Source organism: Paramisgurnus dabryanus, chromosome 17 (genome assembly GCF_030506205.2).
Source record: "Paramisgurnus dabryanus chromosome 17, PD_genome_1.1, whole genome shotgun sequence".
NCBI lineage: Eukaryota > Metazoa > Chordata > Actinopteri > Cypriniformes > Cobitidae > Paramisgurnus > Paramisgurnus dabryanus.
This window is the reverse complement of record NC_133353.1, coordinates 10,900,213-10,923,156: the sequence shown is the minus strand read 5'-3', so window position 1 is coordinate 10,923,156 and position 22,944 is coordinate 10,900,213. Positions and strand designations below refer to the sequence as shown.

At 37.9% G+C, this 22,944-nt stretch overlaps 1 protein-coding gene across 2 annotated transcripts in view; it reads right to left on the bottom strand.

Moving 5' to 3' along the window:
- Window positions 1-395: 395 nt before the first annotated feature.
- Window positions 396-22,944, bottom strand: part of sorcs3b (sortilin related VPS10 domain containing receptor 3b) — a 115,541-nt gene continuing 92,992 nt past the window's right edge. For both annotated transcript variants that reach the window (XM_065297371.2, XM_065297372.2), the window contains 10 exons: window positions 21,076-21,247; window positions 20,758-20,944; window positions 20,351-20,484; window positions 17,526-17,649; window positions 14,147-14,259; window positions 13,325-13,456; window positions 7,473-7,572; window positions 3,903-4,008; window positions 3,474-3,712; window positions 396-2,980 (listed from right to left, as the gene is read on the bottom strand). In XM_065297371.2, coding sequence (XP_065153443.1) covers window positions 2,919-2,980; window positions 3,474-3,712; window positions 3,903-4,008; window positions 7,473-7,572; window positions 13,325-13,456; window positions 14,147-14,259; window positions 17,526-17,649; window positions 20,351-20,484; window positions 20,758-20,944; window positions 21,076-21,247 — 1,369 coding nt within the window. In that variant the 3' untranslated portion in view covers window positions 396-2,918. The remainder of the gene's footprint in view (window positions 2,981-3,473; window positions 3,713-3,902; window positions 4,009-7,472; window positions 7,573-13,324; window positions 13,457-14,146; window positions 14,260-17,525; window positions 17,650-20,350; window positions 20,485-20,757; window positions 20,945-21,075; window positions 21,248-22,944) is intronic.

The following is a 22,944-nucleotide window of genomic DNA, read 5'->3' as shown; positions in this document are numbered from 1 at the left end:
TGCACACTTTGCTACTCAAACTACCAAACGTTTTCTGTAAATATATCAGTAATAAAATAGATTCATGAATTGAAATATTTGTGTTGTTAGATTGGTCCTTGCTGTGTTTGGTTCTATTTTAATAGAAATATTTTTGTTTGCCTATTTCTGTTATTATGCTTAATCACTGAATGTTTACGTGCTATTTTAGCAGAAAAGCTTTGCTCTTTTGTATTCTGCCATTCAAGTTGTCCTATTAAAGATTTTGGTGTCACGAAAAAGCTATTTACTGAGGAAATGAAAGAGATGGTGAATGTTTAGAAATTGGCTGGAGAAATTGCGAATGCGGGTCATTGGACTGTCATGGGGATCTCATGAAAAGCCATTGTAAAAAAAAATCAGTGTGCAGTCTTCTCTAATGTAAAAATACATTTATTCAGATTAAAGTGACCTTGAGTTTACAGTAGAATATAAAATTGTATGTCAGCCAATAGCAGCAATGAAACATGCGTTCACATGGTAATACATTATGTCTAGTAATGTAGTATTGTGAAGACTATAGAAAGAATGTTTTGACATTTTAATATGCACATCCAAGGCACAAATGAACACGTTCAGCAGATGAGGCTTTTAAACTGTGGAGTCTCTGCAGATGAAAGTGCCCACCTCTATTTGTGCCATGTATATCTACTGTAGACAAATCTAAAACCCTAACCTTGCTTCTGTTAACCTCTTATCTCATTAACTATTTACATCTGAGAATAACTACCAAATTCAAAAACATACATAAAGCTAGTTAACAGTTTTAAATAAGCATGTTTCAAATTATTACATATTATTGTTTCAGTATGAAAAACATATCACTTCTATGTGATTTCGTTATCTAAAAGTGAGCTTTTTACAAAGAGAGACGTATAACTTAATATATCTACAAGTGAGCATGCAGAAAATGATTTACAAAAGGAATTTGGTTAACGATAATCGTATAGACGGTTTTAGTGGCAACAACATAAGCAAAAGACTTTTGCGGCCCAAACTTAACTTCCGGTAGACTTCTCAAAGAAGTAGTAGATTATTTCTGATAACAAGCAAAGTAAATTACCTTAGTTCAAATTATATTAAAGCATATCAACTACTCGCTGACCTATTGTTACTGTGTAAAATGTATGTATACAATAGCTACTAGGGGTGTAACACATCAATATGGATTGATACATCGGTTTAATTTCTAAAAATCCAATGCATCGATGCCACACATAAAAATAGATTTGATGTACCTTTATTTTTACACTTTCCGCGTCCTTATTACTTGACATAACGTTCATCTATGCACTTCTGCCATAGCGTGCATTTTTTTTATCTGCTAGCATCAGCAAGTATATGCGATGCAGCAACAAAGCGTTTGTAGCAGCGAAAGAGACAGAAGACGAGCGTGCCTTAAAAACACAATCTCTTCTCTCCTGCACATTTTGATTATCAATTTTTTTTTTAAATAGTAATCTCCTGAAAAGAGATCATTGAAGTACTTGTTAGATCTGTTATTGTGTGACAGATCAAATGTTTTAGTTTAAAGGGACATTCCACTTTTTTAAAAATATATTCATTTTATATGCTCCCCTAGAGTTAAAAATTTGATTCTTAACGATTTGAAATCCATTCAGCTAATCTCCGGGTCTGGCTCTATGCACTTTTAGCATAGCTTAGCACAATCCATTGAATCTGATTAGACCATTAGCATCGGGCAAAAAAATTGCCAAAGAGTTTCAATATTTTTCCTATTTTAAACTTGACTCTTCTGTAGTTACATCGTGTCGTAAAGCCCAATTTATAGTCGTGCGTAATTTCTATCCGTAGCCTGTGCGTAGCTTTGCGTAGCCTGACGTGCAAAAATTTTAACAGCGCGTCAGTTCTACGCGGACCGCAAGTGCTGTGATTGGTCCACCAGAACCCCTCCCGTCAGATAAAAAAACTGTGTCATAGATATTTCCATTTGCGGCGGTGAAAACAAGGAATGGCCAAGTTTTGGAGTGACTTAACCTAAAACTGCAACAGAAGTCGCTGTTTATTTACTTCCATCATTGCTGGTCTTCTCAAATCATACCCGGAGATCAGCTGAATGGATTTCAAAACGGTAAGAATCAAATGTTTAACTCTAGGGAAGCTGGAAAATGAGCATATTTTCAAAAAAGTGTAATGTCCCTTTAACAGCTTAAATTTTTATATTTATTTATTTTTCAATTTAATTATTTTTAAAAAAAACTACCTCAGGGATTGTCACTATTGCACATTTTGGCACAAAATACTAAAAAAACTTTTGCGTTCATAAGCTTGATTTTATGTGATTTTTTTTCTTTTGTATCGGATCGTAATTAACTGTAATGAACACCCCTATTAGCTACAGATCCTTGAATTCTTGCCTGGCTGCCAAACCACTATCCACACAGCGCTAATGCTCGCCTCGTCTTTGGGAAACCAAAACTTTTACATTTTCAACAAGGTATTTGTAATGGTCTCAAGATTAGCCACTAGCTAGACTGATAAGCAAACACAGACCGGAAGTTAACTTCGGACCGAACACGTAAGTGCGGCAACGCACGTGAGTCCCATAAAACCGTCTATAGATCAGATATATTTGTATTATCTGATGTAAGAAAAACTACTCCTCAAGTGCTGATGTAATATAACTACAGTTTTCGCTAGAGATTTAGATTTTATTTACATCTGCAATTAATAATATTTTTTTGAGTAACTTTTTGTTAAGTAATTGATTATCAAGCTCAAATATTAAACACCACAATAATAGTAAAAATACATAAGCACCACAATAACAGGAAAAGTGAAAACGTACCGTAATTACGCATCTTATACAATTGTCAGTTCCTTGAAACATCTATAAAATTATGATATTTCACCATCGAATCTGTCTTCGTTTCATCATTTTAGACATTGGTGCAGTTTGGAATCTGTCTGGTTCGTAGCCTTTCTCCAACCCCAAGGCCCCCTAAAGACAAAGACAGAAAGCAGAAAATCACTGTAATTGCAACCAACAGACAAGGGCAACCCTGTGATCAATGCTTTCCACCTCAGTGTCATGGGATCAGTCCTTGATTACTGTGAATCAAAAAGTCCTGGGACACAGAAGACAATCACTGTCCCTGACAGCAGGGTAATAAAAGATGAATGAATGAATTGGGGTCCGTCCGCTGACCTCACGCCTATGGAACGACAACATAAACACGAACAAGCACACCTCTGCTTGCTCCTTGAGCCCAAATCTCAGGTTTATAAACATTAAAGTCGCCAGAAAAAGATCTTGTTAAGACACTAACAGTGAAGATTTGACAACACAACAAACCTAGCAAAACACGATACAATCCTTAAACATCATGGAAAGGCCGGGGCTGGAAAACTCAAAATGTGTAACTTAAATGCTTGATGTGTAAATGTAAAAGTATAAAACTTTGAATGGTGCACTAATTCAAACTCATTCTCACCTGTGTTATGAGCTTCAAGCTCTTTCTCCATCAGTTCTCTAGGAGGCGGCAGATGGCTAAAGCTGTTGAGTGTTCCAGGGTTCGATGGAAACGGTGTGTGCGCGCTGTGTTTGCTGCACGGTGTGAATGAAGAAGTGGCTGTCGTATGCGTGCCGTTCTTCTCCTGTCCGACGGCACTGATCATCTCCGGCTCCTTCTCATGGGTGTCCTCGGTCTCCACATGGATCCACGGGATCTTACTGAGCAGACAGAAACAAAATCTATTCAGTGTGGTGAAAAAATCCTAAGTGTTTCTGTTTCTAGTCTAAGTGGGGAGGAGAACACTCAATGATGCCAATAAAGTAAGCAAGGATCATTGGTCACCATCTGTGGGTATTTCGAGAGCACATTAAAATAGAGTAGAGCGCGATTTAGTGAGATGAGGCTTACCGCTTAAACTTGTATATGAAGAGAATGGCCAACCCCAGCAGACCCAAAGAAACCAGTAACAGCATGGCAGAACCACTGGGGAGTGCCGTGGAGTCAACCAGGGGTGCTGTAGGCATTAGACAGCATAATTAGACTCAATGTCCCATTGTTTTACAGCATGTAATGCTTTTGTAGTTGTAATATATAATATACTTCATCATCGCTTGTAGAGTCTTGCATTGTTTTTTATGAAAACACATGACAATATGAGCAATTTCAGCGTTATGGATGTGACATTTTCAGCCAAAAATTTTAATATAATTTCTCAAAGGATGTATTTATTACCAGAATATTGAACTTTCTGTTTAGATTTTTCTAAATAGTCTAGACAAAAATATCAGTGTATACTCATGTATATTTTGGATGAGAGAAATAAACACGTGTTATGGATGTGGCACACACGTTTTTGGGAAACAACATACTTTGTAGGAATTAAGGCAATTTAAATGCACAGATACCAGAACCAATAACACCCCCCAAAAAATGGAGAAGGGGCGGCTCTTCAAACAACAAATCATATTTATTTTATTTTCCATGTGCGCAGCTATGAGAAAGAAGCAATGTTATGAATGTGAAATATCTCTGTTATAGATGTGACAATTCTAAAGCTGCACTTACTTAAGGGGCCGATCACACCAAATGCGTTTTAAACGCTTGAGAAAACCCGAGACAGACAGCACTGCCTTTATTTGATTGACTTCAGTAAAGAGCAGTTCGCTGCATTTTTTTAATATTGCTAGGCAACCACCGAGGCAGCTGTCCTGTCAATCAAATATTGTGAGCGCTCTTGAAACTTTGGTTTGCTGTTAACTGTCATATTAGCAGAAACTTTAAAATAGGGAGCCTGCTCTGACATGATCAAGGGTGAGACAGTTGCCTCTTTCAAGCAGTAATTTCGGTAAACTACTATGAATTTACCAAAATGACTTTATGTGGTGTGCGACAAGCTCAGTGTTGTATTTGTAATCAATGGCGATTATGACTTCATATCCACTGTCCGTATATTGTTGTTTTCACATCTGTGGCAAATGCTGACAGTCGCGAAATTTCTCGTGACCAAACAACATTGCATTAGGTAACTTCAAACATAACGGAACTGGGGAAGAGATGCAACCTGCGTCTTTAACAGCAGTAATAAGTGCGCTAAGTAAGCTAATCTTACAACCTCTCTTACTGGTAATTTGGCAGCACTGATTTACCAGAAAGGTTCTGTTCACACATGACCTGTAAACTACAATTTACCAGTAAATTACCAGTGAAGACTGTATAGCCCTTTTCACACAGACATTACGGAAAATACACGGAAAATGCACCCTGGATTTTTCCAGGATCGTTTGATATTTTGTTCATTCACACTGCTAATGAGTTGCCGGAATCTGCAAGGTCCCGGAAAGACACGTGACCTGTTTAAAGTCCTGCACTTTCTTCTACGCAGTGTCTGAAGTTTGCATATTATTTATTATTTCTCTCTCCAGGAACCACTTGCGTGCATTTTTGTTTATGATAAGACTATAAAGAAGGGCGTGACGCAGCACTGGTGAATGATCTCAGCTTCAGAGTGGATATTTGAGGTGCTCCCTGATCTCTGCTTCAATCCAGTTTTCAGACAGTTCTCATTGTGATTGTTTATATGCATTTAAAACCCCCGGTTTAAGGAGCTGAACGATATATCTTGTTGGGATGATGCGCAGGCATTTTTCTTTATTATAAGCTCAAATGTGCACTTGACACGAAATTCTTTATGCTGGTGAAAAATCTTTGCTTCAGCGCAGTAAGAGTTGTGATGACGCGCGACCTCACAAGGACACGCCAATTACGACATTGTTTCGGCTTCTTGTTCACACAGAGGGTTTTCTGGGTATCTTACTAGGTCTTCTTTCCGGGAGCGATCCCAGAAAATTTATGGGACATGTTTGCCTTTACACAGAGGCTTGTCTGGCATTTTTTACGGCTATTTTCCTCAAACCAAAGATCTGTGTGAATAGGGTTTATGGGTGAAAAGGATGAGTAAGAGAAGTCAGATTGTTCCAACAACTGTAAACTTCTGTCACCACAACGGAAGGCCCGCCTCTCCCCTCCTTCAATTGGACAGCGTGCTCCTGCAAAAACTTATTGCGCGTCAAAAACGCAAGGTGTTCGGCGTGCATAAACAGCGCGTCTAGCACTCACTGCCCATAGAAAACAATTAAAAAAGGCTCCTCATGGCCATAAATGCGTTCTGTGTGATCCGCCCCTAACTATGGAAAATAATTTGAAAAATTGCTTGAAAATTTAAACAGAGACCCTTGCATTGGTATTTGCATTTGGAATTGCTCACAAGTATTATCAGGCAAAGTTTGAGATTCCTAAAAATATAATACATTTTTGTTTTGTTTTTGAGTAATTAGCATAATGACAAAAAAAACTAAAAGAAAATAACATAAACAGGAAAAATATTAATATTAAGCACAGATCTCTTTGTCTCAGAGACTGTGTGAAAAGTGAGACAGCCAAATCTGTTTCAGTACTTCCAAAAACTGTCCTACTCATTCACTGCACACACACACACACACACACACACACACACACACACACACACACACACACACACACACACACACACACACACACACACACACACACACACACACACACACACACACACACACACACACACACACACACACACACACACACACACACACACACACACACACACACACAGCAGTCCAATCCTTCAGCCCTTTGAGGGTTGACGCACGATGATTGTGACCTTTCGGCAGAATGCAGGAGGCAATCTGAACCTTTTCCTGTTCAGAGCAATGAAGACAAATGGCTGTGTCTGAAAAGGGTAGAATTATATGTGGCAGAGGGACACTCTTTATGATTCAGTAATATCATTTTCAACTCACTATATTGGTCATGCTCAGGCAGGTCCAGCATTATCAATATTAATTTAAAAGCCTATGATGGAGGATCTGTTCCAGAGGATTTCTTTAACTAAGAAATGGTTGACACTATAGATTCTCAATAAACTAATTATTATAAAACCTTATATAACCACAGAGGTCATCCAACATAACCACAGTTTGCGCTGTAATTTACCACACTGTGGAGCGCAATTACATCCAGAAACACAATGTGGTAGGTAGACAGCTTAATGTACTTTCATATCCACGAATTTGGCAGCAGCAAGTGCATCACAAAACCACAGAGAGAAGCACATTGGAGCTCAAATGATCACAGACAGCAGTGCCAAATGTGTCACATAACCACAGAAAACTGCATAAAGGAACTCAAGGGACAGCTAATCACAAACAGCAGCCATATATTTGTCAAAATATAGATACACAAACACGAACAGTTTAATATAATTCTCATAACTATTGACAGCAGTGTAATACATCACAAAAATAACCACAGACAGCAGCATCGTATTTCTCACAGTATCACTGCAATGAATCTAGCGCTCCAACACAGAGGTCTTACAGTAAGGTCATCTAAAACAGGGTTTTTGCTCTTAAGAACAAAACGTGTTTGCTCAGGTCTTACCCAAAGTAAGCTGGGACAAAGACACAGTGACCCGCGTGTCCGGCTTTAAATCAAACTGGATCAGGTTCAGGTTTAAAGCGTTCACAAGCACCTCTGACATCTGAAACAATAGGAAGATGGTCATGATGAGGAAAAGAGTTCAAACTGAAAATAATGAAAACTTCATTATGGAGACTTGAAATCCTTTAAAAAAATTTGAAGTGAATGTTTTATGCAGGGTTCACACCAGACGCGGTAGAAGCAGCAACCGCGAGTGATTCAAAGTCAATGCAAAGACTCGAATAGACATCCTGCGGCGTTGTACGTGCGGTTGGTGCATTCCGGGCGAATTGAGCATTGCCGCGGGAAACGCACAAGTTGAAAAATCAGAACTTTGACAGATTTCCACGCCGCGTTAACCAATCAGGACCTTGCTGTAGTAGTGATGTGATTACAGTAAGGGAGCGGAGTCTCAGCGGAGTCGCAGAAGCCCCTCCCATGACGCAAATTTCCGTGTGAATGTCTGGAATGACAAGAATTACACGCGAATGAAGCGAGTTAACTGTTCAAGCGTCCAACTACGTGCGAATAGCGTGTTTTTGCCGTTTCTATAGCAGCTGGTGTGAATGCACCATTAGGGGGTGTGCACACCAAAGATCGGCTTTGGAAGCCGAGAGAGGTCATGTACTATTTTAATTCTATTTTTTCGCGATCACGACTTAATTTCTGGTTATCTCGAAATAACCAAAGTTGTTTTCTTGTGATCTCGACTTAATTTTCTCGTGATCTCGGGATAACAAAAGTTGTTTTCTCGTGATCTCGACATAACAAAAGTTGAATTCTTGTGATGTGATTAAAGCTTCCATGTACTCAATAGAATGTGTTGTTTTCTTTGTAGACAGCAAAAGGATATTTTGCTAAATTAGCATGGATGAAGAAATGAGATTTTATTTGGATCAGGGATTCGCTCAAGCTGAAATAGATTTGTCAATAATTGACAATTTGATAGTGGTGAATTTAGGGACCGTCTCCAAAGTAACTCCAAAATATACACGTTTTTACTTTAAACAGCATTTAAATGGAATGAATAGGCTTTATGCCCACCTGCACTACTTACTGAACTGCAGCCAGCTCCTTGTTTCCTGTCTGACATTATTGGACAAACTGATTAATCCAGGTGTGTCTGATTATTGTTTTTGTGACTACTGAGGGCAGGCACACCTGGATTAATCAGTTTGTTTGTGACTACTGAGGTCAGGCACACCAATAATGGCAGACAGGAAACAAGGAGCTGGCTGAAGTTCAGGAAGTAGTGCAGCTAGGCAAAAAGCCTATTAAAGTCAACAAACAGTCACAAAATTCATGTGGTTGTCAGCTATAATGCACACTTTTTAGATTTGTGATATTTATTCAACATAAAAAGATGTTGAAGATAGAAACGTGTACATTATTACTCTAGAGAAGGTCCCTGAGGTCATGAACATCAACCCGTTCAACAGTATGCATCAGCAGTCCACTTCAAAATACACAAAATATTATGAACAGGAAATTACATTATGTCATTTGGATTATCATGTCAGGATAACGAGAAAGCTTTCTTCAGCTGAGTGCTTTGGTTGCTGTGATACTTCTGCTTTGTTTATCAGTCGTTATACGATGCGCAGATTGGTTGTTGTGAAAATTGTCCCATCCACTGTGATAAGATAGCCGTGTGAGAACTAACATTGACAAGCTGAGCTTTTCACTCAAAAGTTGAATATTTTTCAACTCTTTTGACATGCTTACTCAATGCGTAAGGTTGCGCTGGCGCATCACACAGCTAGTGCAATACGAGAAGTTGTGGTTTAAAAGTGCTTTTTTTTCTTGCTGAAAATGGCAATCATTTTGCCAGATAAGACCCTCATGCCTCATTTGGGATGGTTTAGAGTCATTTGAAGCTGCGCTGAAACTGCAATATTAAACTGCATTGAAACTGTAAACTGTTGTTCCAATAAAGTCTATTAAATTAGAAAAATCCTGGAATGTTTTCCTCCAAAATCTAATTTCTTCTCAACTGAACAAAGAAAGACATCAACATTTTGGATGGCATGTGGGTGAGTAAATTATCATGATTTCTTTTTATGAAAGTGGATTAATCCTTTAATATCACCAGGACTTTTCAACATCTGAAGGAATGAACAGGTCAGACATCAGCAACGTGATTTATTTACGTTTTCATTTAGTCAGAACAAACGCAGCAGATATCTTACTAGTTCAGATGATACTTTTTTTGTATATGACTTTTAAGATGTACCTCTGTCATGTCGATATAAAATGACAGATCTGCTCTGATGTGGTGATCACTGACATCAGATTTATCTGCATAGGGTAGCGGGGGCGAAGCACAACCCACATACAGAAAAATACTCTGCAAGTGCAGATAGCTGCAATTTTTTATTTCATACAGAGATGGCAAAAAGAGGCAAAAGTTACGGATTGCAGCTTTAAGATGTTTCATACACAATCTTGCAACATTATATTTATTATAATTATTATTATAATTTAATTCAAGCAAGTATTAGTCAGAAATGTGACCCTGCCTGTAAAATCCCAGCTAAAGTCCTTTTGTGTAATTAACTGTTTTATACAAAAACAAAATAAATAATTTAAACATTCTGTGAAAAATAACCTTGATAACACTGACTAAGTTTATGTCAAAGTTCAAAATCAAGATGTGAAATCAGTGAGCAAAATCAAACTTTGAAGCTCCTAATCTCAGATTATGGGACTTTAGCCTGAATTTCATAGACAGGGTCACAAATGTTCAAGTTTCCTTGCGCAACGATTTGGCATGGTATTCAATTATTTCTATTTAAGCAGTTTAAAATCCACAAATCAAACAATTAAAGTTTCCATTTCAAAATATAAACTGAAAGTGTAGGTCATGACATTTAATAAATTGAAAAGGAAATCAAAATGTTTTAGCATAAATTTGAATTACTGTCAACTATAAATTTCCCTGCAGTTTTTATTTCCTTTTGTGATTGTTGGGCATTAGAAATTCAGCCCATGACATTTTAAAGTAGGTTTTTCGTGTATTTTCAAAAGGTTTATTTGCTAGTAATAAAGCCTATTTTTATTGCCACTATAATTTATTTAGCCATTAGAGAATCATAATAGGTTACTTAAACAAACTGTATCAATCATTAGACCAGGGGTCTTAAACTGCCGCCCCGAGGCACGTTTGCGCCTGCTCTCCCCCTCTCTGCGGCTGCATATACTTTATATTTTCATATTTTATATTTGTTTGATAAATGATTTCAACTTTTAAGGGGCCGTCTACATATCAAGTCTTAAAACGCATGTTTAACGCGGGTTAAGGCTTCTTCCTTCTTTCCAAAGTGCTCTGGAGGTTGTCACCATGCTTATCAGTTAATCGGGTTGGGAGTCGAAGTGTTCGTCCAGAGAAGAGCTGTCACTCAAAAGTGCGGGAAGGAGGGGTGGTGTTAGTTCGAGGTTAGTAATATAACACATATTGAACTATGGATGAGAAAAAGAGGCTTAAAGGGCACCTATTATACAAAATCCAATTGGAAAGATGAGGAAAAATGTATGCAGCTATATCACTCATCTCGTTACGAGTTTTATATGAATAAGATGAAGTACACTCACTTAAAGGATTATTAGGAACACCATAATTATACTGTGTTTGACCCCCTTTCGTCTTTAGAACTGCCTTAACTCTTTCGCCGCCATTGACGAGATATCTCGTCAATCAAGAGAAAACGCTTCCCTGCCAATGACGAGATTTTCCGTCTTTCCGCAATACCGCTATTATCCTTCCGCAACTTTTTAAACCTGGAAGTATTGCCCTATGGCAAGCGGCTGCATGTCCATGTCTGTTTTAAAGATCGCTCTGAATGGGATCTCTATGAAAAGTCCTTCACAAAAATGGAATTATCTCTAATTTTTGCTCAAAATGTTCAAAAATATTCAATATATATTCAAAAGCTGATTACAAAAGAAACACTGAAGGTAGGATGAAACGTTTTTTTTGTCTGTTCTTTCATTTGGTATATTGTATGTTTATATATTTAAAGAAGAACATTTTCTGGAAGGCATTAAACTTTGGTGAAAATCATGAAAAACGCTGGCGCTGGCTGGCAACGGTTTTTTAAAAACACTGGCGGTGAAAGAGTTAATGTTCATGGTCATGGTAAGAAACAATGCTCAGGTAGGCCGTGGCATTTAAACGATGCCCAATTGGCAATAAGGAGCCTAAGCCAAGAAAATATCCCCCACACCATTACACCACCACCAGCCTGCACAGTGGTAATAAGGCATGATGGATCCATTTTCTCATTCTGTTTACGCCAAATTCTGACTTTGCCATCTGAATGTCTCAACAGAAATCGAGACTCATCAGACTAGGCAACATTTTCCAGTCTTCAACTGTCCAATTTTGATGAGCTCGTGCAAATTTTTGCATCTCTTTCCTATTTGTAGTGGAGATGAGTGGTACCCGGTGGGGTCTTCTGCTGTTGTAGCCCATCCGCCTCAAGGTTGTGCGTGTTGTGGCTTCACAAATGCTTTGCTGCATACCTCGGTTGCAACGAGTGGTTATTTCAGTCAATTATTATTATCACTCGGCCCATTCTCCTTAGACCTCTAGCATCAACAAGGCATTTTCGCCCACAGGACTGCCCCTTTTCACACCATTCTTTGTAAACCCTAGAAATGGTTGTGCGTGAAAATCCCAGTAACTGAGCAGATTGTGAAATACTCAGACCGGCCCGTTTGGCACCAGCAACAATGCCACACTCAAAATTGCTTAAAGGAACATGCCCACATTTTGGGAATTTAGCTTATTCACCGTATCCCCCAGAGTTAGATAAGTCCATACATACCTCTCTCATCTCCGTGTGTGCTGTAACTCTGTCTGACGCAGCCCCCGCTAGCTTAGCTTAGCACAGAGACTAGAAGTGAATGGCTCCAGGTGGCATACAGCTCCCAATAAGTGACAAAATAACGCAAACATTTTCCTATTTATGTGTTGTGATTTGTATTGTTGCACTGCTACTTGTGCAGAGTGATTTGCTAACAGCACCTGAGAAGCCCTGTGGTGAGCAGCAGAGAGTTTGCTAAGAGTTAAGCTAATCACTCCACCCAAGTAGCAGTGCTTCGCCTTCTGAGAATATAGTTCCCAGTATGTATACTGTTAAAAGATAGCTGTGTCTCATATGACCTTGTTATTTTTTCACAGTGTGACTATACAAATCACAACACATAAATAGGAAAGTGTTCATGTTATTTTGTCACTTATTGGGAGCAGTATGCTAGCTGGAGCCATTCACTTCCAGTCTCTGTGCTAGGCTAAGCTAGCGGGGGCTGCGTCAGACAGAGTTACAGCACGCATGGAGATGAGAAAGGTATGGACTTATCTAACTCTGGGATACGGTGAATAAGCTAAATTCCCAAAATGTGGGCGTGTTCCTTTAACTCCCCTTTCTTTCACATTCTGAAATTCAGTTTGGAGTTTAGGAGATTGTCTTGACTAGGACCACACCCCTAAATGCATTGAAGCAACTGCCATGTGATTGATTGATTAGATAATTGATTTAATGAGAAATTGAACAGGTGTTCCTAATAATCCTTTAGGTGAGTGTATATCTAATATATCATTATGTACAGTAGCTTACTATAATTACACATAAAGCAGTAATATATATATATATTTTTGTCCAACTAGCTTATGTAACATTAAATACTGCCATTCAAAAGTTTTAGGGTTGACTTCACACGACAGTCATAGTTTGTACACATCACTATATTACCAAATTCATCAAAACTATGGAATAACACTGTGTGTGTGTGTGTGTGTGTGTGTGTCTTACTTTATCAAGCTGTTCCTCTGCATGTGATCTGTATGCCGACTGGTTCTTGTCTGGTAGGATAAAGAGCTCAGCGGCTGTTGGAGATCCAGGAAACACAGAAACCAACATCTGGGCCTCAGGGAACCCACAAACCTGTAGAAAACATGCATAAACACTCTCTTACAACTTTATGACAGCATCTAGTTTGTGCATAAAATAACTAGTCAACATTATTTCATGCCCATTTGCACATTAATTAAAAACAAAGTTAATCTAAGCAAATCATAATGAGTAATTCTACTAAATCTCAAGACGGCTGTAATGTTTACCATAGATGTTGTGTATCACTATCGAACGCGCTCAAAAAAACGTCTCAGTTGAAAATACAGAGGTATTGCCAAGCCATTATATTTGTGCTTGAGCGACTTATTGTAATGGAGTTCTGTGAGGCAGTTCTTTGGCTCTGTTCCTTAATTGGCTGGCTGGCTTTAGAGTCTCTCTGTTGCTACATCAATATTCACTCTGTACTCGTCTGATTCACGCTCCTCGGCAGTGCCACATAGCTCTTTTTCTCTCACTCAGACTGAGGGAAAATCAGACAGATGTACGAGTGCACGTATAGCCTCTCAGCCAAACGTGAACCTTGATGAAGAGACCAAAAAGAGCCATCGGGCTTAAAACCAGCGCCATTTGAGAAAGAGGAAAGAGAATGGTTGAGAGGAGAGAAAGCATGGAGAGCTATCAGCAGCCTTTCAAGAAATTTCACGAGTCCTTTTTACTCATTCACTGACATGAACAGAACACTCCAACAGGAGCCCATGATGGACTTTAAGATCAGTATACCTGAGTGAGCGTTGCCCTGACAACGCGCCCCACGTCCTGTCTCCACTCTGCAACAGACGGGTTGTGCTCTTCCAGGTTAGGAGAAAATGACAGCAATAAAGAACGAAAGAATTCTGCGAATGAGATAAAGAAAGAGAGAATGATGGATAGATAGCTAGAGAAAGATTATTAATCTGCAGAGAAACTGTCAATTGTGGAAATGCACCTTTCCTAACAGTAGATAAAATGTACACCAAGAAAAATTCTTCTCAATTCTGCATCTGCTTTCAAACCTCTGTCAAGCTGAAAAATATACCATTCTGAATCTTCATTTTTGTCAAAAGTCTTAGGCCACCATTAGATTTGCTGTTTTTGCAATGGTATAGTGATCATATATAGTTTCTATTAGAATACAACCAGAAATGTGTATGCAGTATTAAAGGTACTATACTCTCAAACTGGCGTAATAATCAGTGACTTTGCTTATGTAACATGGTGCAGCAGGTGTAGTGATATTACGCACTGCCCGAAAATAGTCCCTTTGGGTACTTTCAATAGCAGGGGACTATTTTCGGGCAGTGCGTAATATCATTGCGCCTGCTGCAGCCATATTACTGCAGTTAAGTCCTTGATTATTACGCCAGTTTAAGAGTATAGTTCCTAGCCGTATCTGCCTAGAAAATTGCAGCTTTTAATTTTCTGTCAGTCTTAGTACACGATGTAACTACAGAAGAGTCAAGTTTTAAATAGGAAGAATATCCAAACTCTTTGGGTATTTTTAACGCAATGCTAATGGTCTAATCAGATTCTACTGATTGTGCTAATCTATGGTAAAAGTGGTACCGCCAGAGCATGTGTACATATTTCTGGTATTTTTAGTTTAAGTGTTTTATAAGTTGGGTAAGATTGCTGTAAAAACTCCTCAAGGAAGCATCATTGGCAGGAAAGTGTTCTCTCTTAATTGATGAGATGGCAGGGAAAGAGTTTAACATTCATCATGAACATTATATGTCTCTCTTCTCTATGCACGGTGCAGTAAAATCACAGGGTTAGACATGAGTGTTTACTTACTCGGGTTGCCAGATCTTGCACGAAAAACAGCAAAATGCTTTCCATGAAAAATAAGACCAAAATATCACAATCCGCACATCCCACTTTATCAACTCTAAAAACTTAATGGCTTTATGAGCCAAGCCCAAAAACACTTACGACTCAAAATGGCAAAGACCCCCCATAAAAACCTGTGGACATGGCAACACTGCAAGACAGCGTTGTTGCAGCCTCACAACATCAACAATACACAACGCCTCTGTAGACATCTAAGTGTTTTTTAAAATAAAAAATATGTACTTTTAAACCACAACTTCTCGCCTTGTACCAGCCATGTGGTGTGCCAGCACGACCTCGCGTAACGCGTCATCACGTCAAAAGGTCACGCATGGCATATGCGAAACTACCACCCCAGTGTTTACAAGTTTGGAGAAAGAGGACCGTTCGGACGTTGTTGAATGTGGAATAATTAATGAATGTCTTTGTGTCAGTTTAAAATGGTCGGCAAATGTGCGTTTCACATATGTAACACGTGACCTTTCGATGTGCTAATGCAATTACGTGAGGTCGCCTGGCGCATAAACCGGCTGGTGCAAGTCAAGAAGTTGTAGTTTAAAAGTGCAAATGTTTTAATTTTCGTTTTGCTAGATAAGACACTTACGCCTCGTTTGGGATCATTTAGAGTCCTTTGGGGTCCAATAAAGTCTATTAAATAGAGAAAAATCCTGGAATGTTTTCCTCAAAAACGTAACTCATTCCCTGCCAGCCTTTTTTTTTTTTAAGTTGCCCGCCAGCATTTTTTATAAAATGCCTTCCAGAAAAATTTTCTTCTTAAAATATATAAACATAGAAATATATCAAATGAAACAACAGACCCTCTGCTTTCAAACAAACGAAAAAACAAACAAAACGGGAAAAATGTTTCATCCTACTTACATTTTTTCTCTGCTTATAAACTCTTAAATATGTGTATTTTTATAAAAAAATATTTTTTTAACAAAAAGCTGAAATGGTTGCATTTCTGTGAAGGAATTTTGTTAGTGATTCAGAACGATTATCAAAATAAATAAATAAATACATTTTTGCTTTATTTTTTATAAATTGGGTAATCTAGTGGATAATCACGGTATTACAGATAACCATAAAAACTCATCAGGAACACCTTTTTTCATGCAAATATTTTCTCTTAATTGACGAGATAACTCGTCAATGGCTGGGAAAGAGTTAATTTATTCTCAACTGAACAAAGAAAGACATCAACATTTTGGATGACAAGAGGGTGAGTAAATTATTGGGATGTTTTTAAGAAAAAGGAGTAATTCTTTAACTCATTCCCCGCCAGCCATTTTTTGAAAAGTTACCCGCCAGCATTTTTTGTGTTTTTTACAAAAGTTTCACAAAATGCCTTCCTTTAAAAAAAAATAATTGGAGGAATTTTGTTAGAGATCAGATTCAGAACTATTATCAAAACATAAATTAAATTTAAAATTAGTAAATAACATTTTGGCTTCAGTTTTTTCATAAATTTGGTAATCGCGGTATTGCAGATTAACATAAAAATTCTTCAGAAACACTTTTTTAATGCAACGAGATAACTCGTCAATGGCTGGGAAAGAGTTAATTTATTCTCAACTGAACAAAGAAAGACATCAACATTTTGGATGACAAGAGGGTGAGTAAATTATTGGGATGTTTTTAAGAAAAAGGAGTAATTCTTTAACTCATTCCCCGCCAGCCATTTTTTGAAAAGTTACCCGCCAGCATTTTTTGTGTTTTTTACAAAAGTTTCACAAAATGCCTTCCTTTAAAAAAAAATAATTGGAGGAATTTTGTTAGAGATCAGATTCAGAACTATTATCAAAACATAAATTAAATTTAAAATTAGTAAATAACATTTTGGCTTCAGTTTTTTCATAAATTTGGTAATCGCGGTATTGCAGATTAACATAAAAATTCTTCAGAAACACTTTTTTAATGCAAATGTTAAATACTGTTGTCACTCCCCCAACGTACAGTGTGTACAGGGCTTATATTTGTCAAAATAAAACCAGCTTGACAGACCAATCATTTTAAAGGGGTATTAAAGACAATATAGCTATAATACAATTCAGATGCTGAAATCACAAAAAATGAGAACTGATGAACTATGCTTAAGATGACATCAGATTACATATTTATCTTCATTAAAAGTATATATCTTTATCTAATTTTACCCTGCTTTGGCATTTTTATCACAACCTCACAAACCCCCTATGCTTCCAGGAACCCCTAGGTGGTCCAAAACCACAAGCTGAGAAAGCCGCTCATAAGACGCGTGAAATCTTCACAGCTAGCAGCGTTTTTATATTACCTTTGACAATGATGGTTTTGACGTCCTGTAAGACAGCACCTCCGGCAGACACCTGTACGGTGACAGAGTTAGATCCCTCCTGAGTGAAAATGTGCGACACGCTCCCATCCAGTGTGATCAGTGGCTGTAAACACGCAAAAGTTTGGTCCAGAATTAGCTGAGAAACAGGAAAGCAACTCCGACTGATGTGTGAGTGGCAGAATCATTTATAGCCGAGTTCTGTTTCAGCCCAATATGACCGAACGCCCGCTGTGTTTCACGGATGAGCTGGCATACTTTTGATCTTGGCTCTTTTCATACATTCATCTTGATCTCAGGACTCTTCAGCTTTATCCTGATATTTTTTAACAAGCAGTTCTTTTCATAAGATTTACTTGTGCTTTGATGATATGCATCAATTCCATGCATTGGCGATACTCCTTTGCACAACAGCTCTAGAGTTTACGGTCCATTCATTTTGGATGAAAGAAAATGTAGTTAGATTTTAATGGTGACCTATTTTTCATGGTTACAGAGGTGGTGGGGATCAACAGATTTAGAAACATTGTCCTGTTAGTATATAATGGGATAAAGGGATAGTTCACCCAAAAAAATTTATTTTCATTTTTGGGTGAACTATCCCTTTTAAAGGAATATTCCATTTTCTTAAAAGAAAAACCCAGATAATTTACTCACCACCATGTCATCCAAAATGTTGATGTCTTTCTTTGTTCAGTCCAGAAGAAATTATGTTTTTTGAGGAAAACATTGCAGGATTTTTCTCATTTTAATGGACTTTAATAGAGCCCAACATTTAATACTTAACTCAACACTTAACAGTTTTTTTTCAACAGTTTCAAAGGTCTATAAACGATCCCAAACGAGGCATAAGGGTCTTATCTAGCAATAAGATTGTCATTTTTGACAAGAAAAAAAAATGTACTTTTAAACCACAACTTTTCGTCTAGGTCCGGTCCAGCGCGACCTAACGTAAATGCGTAGTGACGGAGGGAGGTCACGTGTTACATATAAAACGCACATTTGCGGACCATTTTAAACAATAAACTGCCACAAAGATATTAATTAGTATCAGTTGACATACAACAGCGTAGGAAAGGTCCTCTTTCAAGACGCTTGTAAACACTGGGGCGGAGTTTTGCGTTCGTCCTCTGTGACCTCTTGACGTCATGACGTATTGCGTGTGGTCAGCTGGCGCATCACGACCGGATCTACATGACGGGAAGTTGTGGTTTAAAAGTGTATATTTGTTATTTTTATTGTCAAAAAGGACAATAGTTTTGCTAGATAAGACCCTTATGCCTCGTTTGGGATTGTTTATAGTCCTTTGAAACTCCGTTGAAAAAAACCGTTAAGTGTTGAGTTAAGTATTAAATGTTGGGCTCTATTAAAGTCCATTAAAATTAGAAAAATCCTGCAATGTTTTCCTCAAAAAACATAATTTATTTTCGACTGAACAAAGAAAGACATCAACATTTTGGATGACATGGTGGTGAGTAAATTATCTGGATTTTTCTTTTAAGAAAATGGACTATTCCTTAAATTTATATATTTACTGCGCATAAAGGGATGGTTCACCCAAAAATGATAGTTCACCTGTGTGCTTAAGATCTTTTATCAAAATATCAGAAAAAAAATTCCATTCATACAGGTTTAGAACAACATAAGGATGAGAAAATGTTGGCAGAATTTTAATTTTGGGGGGAACTATCCCTTTAAATTATTTACAAATGTACTTATAAAAGTGAAACTCACTTGAGGGTGTATTTCTGCCCTTTGCCTGACTGCATCTTTTTGTTTCATGTATTATTACTTCACTAAACACGGAAAGCTCCAAGGAAGATGCAAACCACAAACAAATGCAAACTGTGCGACCTGCACTGCACACTGAGCAGCATTTTTTGGGACTTTTATAAAGTAATTTACTGGAAGAAGTTACCAGCACATATTTTGCTAACCTAATTTAAATTCTAAAACAAACTATATAAACAAGTACGTTTTTAAATGCTTTAAAAATGCCTCATATACAAACCCTGGAAGCTTTCCAGCAGATTAAAATGCATAAGAATATACACGCATAATCATTAAAAGCTGCTCTGACACTTTTTATGTGTTTCACCTCTAATACGTTAAGCAGACGTTACAGTCTGTCCAGGGACATAATTCTGTGAAATAAGAAGATCATAAAAATATGATTCATGTGCATATATCTGAAATTTAAATCCACCTTGACTTTATAAGAAACTAGTGCAATGATGTCAAAATGGTTGCGGTGATGAACTTGAAATGATTCTGGCTCCAGCAGCATGTGTAATATTTGTAAGTAATAAAACGAGAAAAACAGCCATAAGCACAATTTTGGCAATAACAACATAAGCAGCCAATAAAAAGTCTGTCTTGTGTCATGTGATCTATAATTAAAAATTCTATCAGGGCTTTTAATCTTGGCCAGGATACACAATGGCACAGCTGGTAGCATTTTGTACTTGTGTTTCCCTAACTATACCTGCCCTTCAACGAAAACTATTCTGACAGAGTTGCTTAAAATTCAGTTATTCTTTTGCTTATGGTAGCAGGTGTTCTTTCTGCGGTACTGGAAGAAAAACGCAGTTTATGTCACGGCGGACCCCCACAAGCCCCTAGACGTGGATTTGCTTTCGACTTTTTTGACCCCAATCCAAATCCCTCCTAATAACAGGGCTGGCCCCGGCAACCACAATATCTTAGGCAGAGCCCTTGTTTGTTAAAGGTCAAAAGCAATACTCGAATAGCTGCTTAACCGATCTGGGCCTCTGGGCCGCATGTGTACAAATACTCAGTGTTTGAACCTCTGTGCTGTTATTGAACCACCAGTAGAAGGTAGCAGTCCTGGGCTGACTGGGCCACAGCACTGCCGTCAGGTTGGCCTCTCTTCCTCTGGTGACGACAACCGGCGCCGAGAGAAATACACGCTCCACGGGACCTAGCACGACACATCAGACATCACAACAATCACATTTAGCACTGTACACGAAGCTGTACCAACAGCAATTTCCTCTTCTACACATACTTCATTGAAAGCTGGAGCTAAAATAGATTTTCTAGATGTGCAGTCAGTGGCGTAGAGCTGATTTAGTTTGACAGGTAAAACTTTAGAAAGTGTGACTGTACAGTTGCAGGACCACCTTCTTACAAAGAAGTCAGATTCTTGGAAATATAAATATGTGTGTGTGCGCGTTTGTGCTAAAGCACGTACTGGTGATGTGGAGATAGACTGAATTGCTGTCAGATCCCTGGCTGTTCTGTGCATGTGCTGTGACCCTGAATATCCCAGCGATCCGGTACGTGTGTGTGATGCTGTCACCAAGGCGACTGATGTTAGAGTATGACACGGAGGTGCCATCTCCAAAGTCAACATGGAGACTTGTGGACAAGGAGTCACCCTACAGTAAAAAACAAGATATATTCGATGGGTATTCCTGTAAATTCTGTAAAGGATAAAGTGAGGAACACCGAAAAGATTGCACAACCTTGATATGAATTTCTTTATGTCTGCGTGTCTGTGCTAACTTACATTTTGCAGTGTTACTCTGAAGGTGATATTGGTTCCCAGTATAGCAGTGAGCTGGGAGTTGCTGGTGCTCAACAGTAGACCCTTAGGTGCAATGGGTTTACACTGCTGCGTTTTGGGACTCAGTGTATCCTTTAGACCCTCTCGACAGTTATTTAACATCACTCTTCTGTACCTGCACATACACACACACATTGCTGTCTGTTACTCACTTGTCACTATCCTAAACACACACACCTATGTTTACTATAATGGTGGGGACTTGTCTATTATATCATCTATTGTTTTTATACTGATCTAAAATTATTTATTATTAATAATTATTTATTATTATTTATTTATTATCCTATAACCCAACTTAACAGGCTTTAAAACAGGACAAATATTTCATCGTATCACAACCAGGGGAATAGTTTCTGGGGGTAATGGGGGGAGGTAACACCTACAGTATAATCAAAACTAGCACAAGTATAGACAACCCACACAATATTTATATAATGATTAATGAAAGTAGGGTTATTGATTTAACACAAGCATTTCTCGCTGTGTCAAAACAAACAAAAATGTGTGCTGCGAGTGTAGCTTTCACTGCCTGTAATCTATTAGAGCGTAGTTAAAATGCCATTAGATTAAAAAGTTGCCTGTTTAACTTATATCATATGTAATAGTTAAACAATAGCACTCGAGCAAGAGAGCTGTTTTCCCGAATATTAGCATAACTGTACATGTGCAATGTATTTTACCAACAAAATACAGCAAATAAACCCACAGAGAACAGTGCATTTTAGAGCAATCCGCATTTTTGAACCAAACTGAATCAGAGTCAATGATTCAGTGACTCTTTCATAAAAGTAGCTGAATTCAAAATTGCATGCTTACATGCTATTTCTATCATATAAATTTATGGTTAAAGTTATTAGAGTAGTGTAGCATATGATTTCAAAATGTGTACATTTGCTTGGAATGAATCGGCTGTTTGAACAAATTGGTTGAATAAATGACTCAATGACTGACTCATTAAAGGGGACATATCATGAAAATCTGACTTTTTCCATGTTAAAGTGCTATAATTGGGTCCCCAGTGCTTCTATCAACCTAGAAAATGTGAAAAAGAACAACCCAGTAACAACCAATCTCTGCATGTGGAAAAATAGGTAATTGAAAAAATAGGTAATTGAAATTTGGCTCCCCTTGTGATGTCAAAAGGGGATCTTATAATAATTATACCACCCCTTAATCTGCACTATCCAACCATTTAGTGCAGAGAGAGAGAGAGAGAGAGAGAGAGAGAGAGAGAGAGAGAGAGAGAGAGAGAGAGACAAAGGGCCCTATTTTAACGATCTAAGCGCATTGTCTAAAGCGCACAGCGCACGGTCTAAATGGGCGTGTCCGAATCCACTTTTGCTAATTTAACGATGGGAAAAATGGTATGTGCGCCAAGCGCATGGTCGAAAAGGGTTGGTCCTATTTTTTTAATGAGTAATGGGAGTATTTTGGGCGTAGCATGCAATAAACCAATGACAGTCTCAGCTCTCATCCCCTTTAAAAGCCAGTTGCGCTGGCACTATGTTTAATCCCTATTTAGATGACGGACTTTGTAAACTGAAAAACTAAGTGGAGGAAGAAGATCCCCAGTTTAAGATTAATGTTAAATAGGCTAATTGTGTTGTTTTTCACTTGTATTGAAATTGTTATTTTTTTATTAAAACCTTTAAAACCCGTTTTCTTTTAGTCATGAAAGTAAAAAAGCAGGCTTTTAATTGCTTTAAATGTATGGCTATCCAATATCATCAAAAAATAATTTACAAGTATGTAAGAAAAGGTTTGTACTCTAAAAATACTTTCTTTGTAACAAACAGGAGATAAAGAATT